This window comes from Lolium rigidum, chromosome 1 (genome assembly GCF_022539505.1).
Source record: "Lolium rigidum isolate FL_2022 chromosome 1, APGP_CSIRO_Lrig_0.1, whole genome shotgun sequence".
Taxonomy (NCBI): Eukaryota; Viridiplantae; Streptophyta; class Magnoliopsida; order Poales; family Poaceae; genus Lolium; species Lolium rigidum.
The window spans coordinates 57898862-57906256 of NC_061508.1; the positions used below are offsets into that span (position 1 = coordinate 57898862).

General features: G+C 48.2%; 1 protein-coding gene across 1 annotated transcript; it reads right to left on the reverse strand.

The window, feature by feature from the left end:
* Positions 1-695: 695 nt before the first annotated feature.
* On the reverse strand, positions 696-5646 carry LOC124708416 (xyloglucan O-acetyltransferase 1-like). Its single transcript, XM_047240097.1, has 2 exons — positions 5543-5646; positions 696-1836 (listed from the first exon to the last, which is right to left on the reverse strand). The coding sequence occupies exons 1-2, from the start codon at positions 5644-5646 to the stop codon at positions 696-698; spliced, it is 1245 nt and encodes a 414-aa protein (XP_047096053.1).
* Positions 5647-7395: the final 1749 nt, after the last annotated feature.

Genomic DNA, 7395 nt, shown 5'->3' on the forward strand with positions numbered 1-7395 from the left:
CGTTGCCGAGAAAAACTTTGGTTCCATTGCAAGCAGGTTGACGTGAGTTGAAGCAACAACTTGCATCTCTTGACTTTGTTGTGAGATTTCTCCATGATTTAGATTTATTTGGCCATGGCACGACGACGGAGGAGGACCATGGATCGGTGGCTTGAGCATGCGGCGGATTTTTAAATTGTACTGCCATGTGAGACCGGGTTCATTTCATTGATCATGATTCTGCCACGTCAGCTGAGTTCCACCGGTCAGATTCGTGTCAAATCGCGATCTATGGACTTTTAACATTATCCTGAGAAGAACTTATAAAATATGCGATTTGCTAGGTTTATCTCAGTCAAGTTCTACCATTGTTTGCATCATGATTCGTGTAGATGAGTTACAAATTAGGTTATAACTGAGTTTTTCCAGTTGCAAACGAAATTGAAACTGAAATTTATCAATTACAAGTGGAGATCCACCTAAAAAAAATGTATGGATTATTTAATTAACTTTGTAATTTGTGATAGGTATCAGTTGCAACATAAATTATAACTGAGATCTTAAAACATAATTAAAAATACGGAGTAAATGAAAAATAGTCACACCTACGAAATGTAGCCGTATTTTGGCTCGTAATGGCTGCGCCAGGCATCATGCCGGCCACCACTTGTTCACGGCACACGTACCACGTCGTGCCGAGCACCAGCACAATTGAGTCAGCCGCTTGCACGTACCATCTGCATCAGTATGTCGTTGAACGAGTCGACCGGTCCTGGCGCGCACCAGTGCAGGCAGTCGTTCATCACCGTCTCCGGCACGGGGCGTCCGGCGAACGCCTCCTTGGTGATGTAGGCGCCCGGGTGCCCGTCGGGCCGCATGGACGCCATCCTCGTCACGTCTAGCACCTCCAACCGTAGGCCCCGTCGCCGGCTCTGCACCGCCGCCGCTGCCGCCTCCTCTACGACGACCTTCCTCAGCTCGGCCTCACTGCTCGCCACCTCCGCCTCCCCCTCCTCGAACGGCTTCGGCCGCGAGCACGCGTCGCGGTGGTTCCAGGCGTACCTGGCGTCGAAGTGGGACGGCGCGATCGTGGCCACCACGACGAGCTTGTCACCGCCGCTCGACTTGGCACTGACGTACTCCAGCGTCCTCCGCATAGCCCTGCGGTACACGCCGAGGAAGCCGCCGTCGATGTCGGTCTCGTTCACGTCCGGACGGGAGAACGCGCCGGCGATCACGCCGTCGTCGTAGTACACGGCCGGGTGGGGGAACCAGTGCCCCGCGGAGATCACCATGACGTCCATGCCGTCCACGTCCGCCGTCCACGGCTCGGTGAGCGCGTCAAGAAACACCGTGTCCTGCGTCATGCCGTAGTCCTCCGACTTGCCCTCCGCGCGCACCAGGAACGGCGACCAGTACGTGGAGATGTTGACGTTGTGCGGCGCCGGGAAGACCCACCGCCAGAACTTGCGCCCGAGCCGCTCCTCGTACCGGTGCGCCGTCTCTGGCCGCGACACCGTGGAGAGGAAGCAGACGAGGGCCTCGGCCTGGTTGCGCGCCGTGGAGTCGCCGACGAATGCCAGGTGCTTGCCACGGAGCGCCCGGAGGAACTCTGCCGGGTCCAGCGCTGAGAGGTTGCAGCCCGCCGGCTGCCACCTCCAGTGCAGGTAACCGTTGTCCGGCTTGCCGTTGGTGACGCACTTCTCCGTGCTCTTCATCTCGCACTTCTCGCTGTCGTACCGCGGGCCGGCAACGCTGGCATCCCACACCCACTTCCCGTCGCCGTAGTCGCATTGCACCCAAACTGGCCGCCCCGGGTGAGCAAGAAATGGAGATCGGCTTAGAATCCAATCAAGCCTGTACCATGTGCTTGAAATGTAGCCAAGATTTTACCTTGAGGAGGTTGAAGAGGAGGCGGCGTGCTTGTACCATGTGCTTGAAATGTAGCCAAGAGATTCGTGTATGAGATGAAAGATGGAGGGGAGTAGAGGAGGATGTAAATCAGAGGCAGTGTGAGCAGAGGACACAGTGTATAAGTCAGGACCTTCTTCCAGATGGAGCAATGGCTATAACTTGCTGCTGCTTCTTGTGTTTCTCCCATCTGGCTGATCACGTTGCGGCCTTCTTGGTAGGAACCAGCCGGGATCTGTAAGAGCTGAATTGCTGATAGAGGATATGCATGAATCCATGTACGGTACAAATAGGTGTTTGAGCACCAAATTGTGGAGTAGTAGCAAAACTAGAAGTCAATTCCAATAATTATATAGTTTTAATAATTCCACTGAAAACTAACTTAATTCTTTGTCGACTCTTTGACCATAGAATTGTACTGCAATTCGTGTTAGAATGAGCTGCAACATGAGTTGTAACTGAGATTTTTCTTATTGCAAATGAGGTTGTACTCCTAAAAAACGTGCAACAAAATCTAGTGACTCCGTGCAATTAAGAAAATCTCCTAAAGGGGCTGAAATTTCCTCATACAATCCATTTAAGTATTCATAAAAAGTATTTTAAATTATATTCTGTATTTATTTGTAGTACTGAAATATTTAAGTGAAAGATAATTATTTTAAGGTCTACGGTAATCGATAACATTCAGTGAATTTAGATGAAGTCTCACTAAATGTGCTTTCCACATCTAGCACGATGTCATATTACATTGTCGCGCTCTGATGACAGGAATCCGCTCCAACGGAATTAACAAATCGCAGTTCCGTCGATTCCATGTTCTCGCCCGATTCCTCGCGCCGTCTCCAACGGACGTCAACACAAATATAAAAACTTTAAGAATCTAGTGTCGTTTATTCCCCATCCGCTGGAATCATGTCTACCACGCTCCTCATCACAAATCTAAAAGAAAAGGCTCTGCTCCTTACCAACTCCCTTCAATCTTCTCGTCGCGGTGTGCTGAAGCCGCTGGGCGATGGTGAGTCGACACAACAGCACTCCGCCTTTTCGGGTGAACGGAGACGCTAGTGTGCAACTCGCAGCTACTATTAGCTGTAAGAGCATTCCACCGGTACTCTCTAAAAAAAGCGCAGTATACATGCATGCAGCAGGCTATGGGGAGCACCAACTGCATGCAATTAGCCTTTAGGGATCGCGTCTCACGTCAATTAGCTTAGAGCAAGTACAATAAATCCTAGTCAGCTGACTATAAGGATTAAAATAGTATATTATTGCTTAGTTGGAGGAGAGAGAGGAGGAGAGAGAAGAAGACTGGGCTCTAATGCAATAGCCAGCTCTAGCACGTGCTCTTAGACACTTTGTGAGAGTGAAAGGTGGACCATACATTGATAAGGTACTACATTTTTATAGCTTACTATTGTATACGTTGGCTCTAAATTGCCTATAGATGATATGACACTTGGCTTATAGCTAGCATCTGACTACACTATTGGAATTGCTCTTAATAGAGATGCCGGCACCATGCATGCACATGCAAGTGGGGAGAGAAAAAGTAGGAGAGAGAAAAATATTTAGAGGATTGTGTCACATGAAAGTGGGGTACATGCAACTTTTTCGCAGAAATTGGACGCCGGCGCTCCCAATCGTCTCCCTTCGCGAAGGGATTGCTACGAGCGTGCCGGCATTTTTATTGGGGTCTCAAAGTGGCCGGCGCTTTATTGGGACCGCCGGTGTGGACACTTTCTCTCTCTAGGACCCCAAAGTGCTATTGGGAGGGCTATGGGGAGGACCGGTGGAGATGCTCTAAGTTGTTCTAACAAAGCTAGGCGTCGTGATGGCTAGCTGCTACCAGATGCTGATCTGGTGTGCACTTCTTGACAAGTCAGAGCAAGGAAACACGCTTAAGCCGTGTGCGCCGCCATTATCATCATCTCCATCAAAGCCCCATCTCCCTCTCGAGTGTTGTTTATGTATTTGTAAGATTGAACATGGTTGCGATCTTAATGACATGCTCATCTATGTTTTGTTCTTCATCCATGTGTGATGATTTATTCGGTTCTAAGTTGAGGTATGATCTAGTGGGCTAAGTCAAAAAATATCTTGATCTAGTATTCATGTACATGGATTATGAAGATGTGTTCACGAGATCCTTTGGTCCCGAAGTATACTTTTTTCTTGAGTGACAACGTGAGAATTATGCATAGTGCACATAGAGTGATAGCCCGAAAAAAATTAATAGTATTTTTTCGCGAATTACGGAAGTCATATGTAGATCTGGCAATTTACAGAAGTAGCGTGCCGCCGCTTTGGCCTCACTCAGTAGGAACTTACTGTTAAGGTGTGTTAGTTTCCAGAACCAAGTGGAATGGAACGGCACCATTTTGCGCCTAGAGCCAATTCTTGTGGTCGATTGTCGAATGAAACGAAATTGAGTGGTTCCTCGAAAGGAAATATTCTCTCCATATGCGGAATGCATCCATTCCACCGAATCGGGAATGATCGTTAATTAGACGCTATTAATTATGAAGCACTTCACTAATTTCAGCCCAAAATTAATTAGCCATTGTTAATTACGATTTTATGATTAAAAGGGCCATTTACCATTGTTAATTACGATTTTGAGATAAAATATTAAAGTTTAATCTCATTCCGTTCTGCTCTTTAATTGCCCCAATCGAACAAATAATGATGTTAATTACGATTTTGAGATTTAAAGGACCATTAGGCGCTACTAATTACGATTTTGAGATTAAAAAGGCCATCTGCCATTGTTAATTACTATTTTGAGACAAAAGATTAGTTTAACCTCATTCCGTTCTGCTCTCCAATTCCCTCAACCGAACAAAAAAGAGTACCATTTCGTTCCTCCTTTTTGTCCAAACCGAACACGAGGATGGAACCATTCCAGAACGGAACCATTCCATTCTATTCCACGCGTTCCAAAACCGAACACACCCAAACTGTGGGATCCTCGAGCGGTTCCAGGTGTGGGGCCTCCGAGCATGTCAGCCAATCGGCATGAAGTGATCAACTGCTCCACCCGGACGCGATAGCTTCCTTTCTCGCCAGCGGGGCATGGTAAGCCAGCATGGGCCTGACGCGGTAAGCGCCATCATTGCGTCAGCCGCCTGCTCCTTCTTTCCTCTATATCTTCCTTCCTTCTCTCTGGTTTGAACCAGCTCACCCGAAAACAGCTAAAAGCTCTGATTTTTGCTGCTCAAATCAGGCACTCGAAGTAGAAAATAAACCAACATATTTCTTGTAGGGTTAGGAGGAAGTGTGAGGATGCCTTGATCTGTTGATGGGGTGGGTGGTGGAGGTGTTTTGGATGAGCTTGTGTGGAGCAATGGTAGCCAACAATGGTGGTGGAGATTGGAGGTTTTTGAGTGGGCTGCGTTGGTGGTAGCGGTGTCCGGTTGAAGCAAGGAAGCGGGGCTTCACACCCAGCAAGGAAGTGGTTTTGTTCTTGTTTAACAACTTTACGTCATGACGCTCGCTCTGGCGATTCCGACCGTGCGCCTTGTTCATGGCGGGAGCTCCTCGATCCCCTCCCATGGCAGGTCTCAACCGCCAGCGTGGAGTCCACACGCGTCGCGCAGAGAGCTCCTTAGACACTTGCCTCCTTCCCCAATCTCCAACACCATCCGCTGCATACCTCTCCATCCTTGGATTTTCCACCACCTCCTGGCCCGCTCCTGCTCCTTCCGCCTCGAACATCCCGCCTCCTTGTGCTGCCTCTCCGCCATCCGTCAGCGTCATCGCCAGAGTTAATCGCCGGCTCGCCGTAGATCTAGGTGGTAGAAGGATGCAGAGGGCTGCGGTCGCTGATAACGCGTGAAGCACACGTCCGTTGGGAACCCCAAGAGGAAGGTGTGATGCGTACAACAGCAAGTTTTCCCTCAGTAAGAAACCAAGGTTATCGAACCAGTAGGAGTCAATGGCCACATGAAGGTTGTTGGTGACGGAGTGTAGTGCGGCGCAACACCAGGGATTCCGACGCCAACGTAGAACCTGCACAACACAATCAAAATACTTTGCCCCAACTTAACAGTGAGGTTGTCAATCTCACCGGCTTACTGTAAACAAAGGATTAAATGTATGGTGTGGAAAATGATGTTTGTTTGCGAAGAACGATAGAGAACAGAGTTTGCAGTAGATTGTATTTCAGATGTAAAAGAATGGACCGGGGTCCACAGTTCACTAGTGGTGTCTCTCCAATAAGATAAATAGCATGTTGGGTGAACAAATTACAGTTGGGCAATTGACAAATAGAGAGGGCTGATACGTCTCCGACGTATCGATAATTTCTTGTGTTCCATGCCACATTATTGATGATTTCTACATGTTATATGCACACTTTATGTCATATTCGTGCATTTTCTGGAACTAACCTATTAACAAGATGCCGAAGTGCCGATTCTTTGTTTTCTGCTGTTTTTGGTTTCGAAATCCTAGTAAGGAAATATTCTCGGAATCGGACGAAATCAACGCCAAAGATCTTAGAATCCCCGGAAGCATCCGAACACCCGAGAGTCGCCGGAGGGGGGCCACAGTGGCCCCCAGATGATAGGGTGGCGCGGCCCACCCCCTGGCCGCGCGGCCCTATGGTGTCGTCGCCCCTTCGACCTTCTGACGCCGCCTCTTCGCCTATATAAAGGTCCCAGACCTAAAACCTCGATACGGAAAAAGCCACGATACGGAAAACCTTCCAGAGCCGCCGCCATCGCGAAGCCAAGATCTGGGGGACAGGAGTCTCTGTTCCGGCACGCCGCCGGGACGGGGAAGTGCCCCCGGAAGGCTTCTCCATCGACACCACCGCCATCTTCATCAACGCCTGCTGTCTCCTATGAGGTGGGAGTAGTTCTCCATCGAGGCTCGGGGCTGTACCGGTAGCTATGTGGTTAATCTCTCTCCTATGTGCTTCAATACAATAATCTCATGAGCTGCCTTACATGATTGAGATTCATATGATGATGCTTGTAATCTAGATGTCATTATGCTAGTCAAGTGGGTTTTACTTATGTGATCTCCTGGAGACTCCTTGTCCCACGTGTGTAAAGGTGACAGTGTGTGCACCGTGTGGGTCTCTTAGGCTATATTTCACGGAATACTTATTCACCGTTATGAATGGCATAATGAAGTGCTTATTTATATCCCTTTATGATTGCAATGTGTTTTGTATCACAATTTATCTATGTGCTACTCTAGTGATGTTATTAAAGTAGTTTTATTCCTCCTGCATGGTGTAATGGTGACAAGTGTGTGCATCCGTGTTAGTACTTGGCGTAGGCTATGATTATGATCTCTTGTAGATTATGAATTTAACTATTGCTATGATGGTATTGATGTGATCTATTCCTCCTACATAGTGTGAAGATGACAGTGTGCATGCCGTGTTAGTACTTGGTTTAGTCGTGTTGATCTTTCATGCACTCTAAGGTTATTTAAATATGAACATTGAATTGTGGAGCTTGTTAACTCCGGCATTGAGGGTTCGTGTAATCCTAC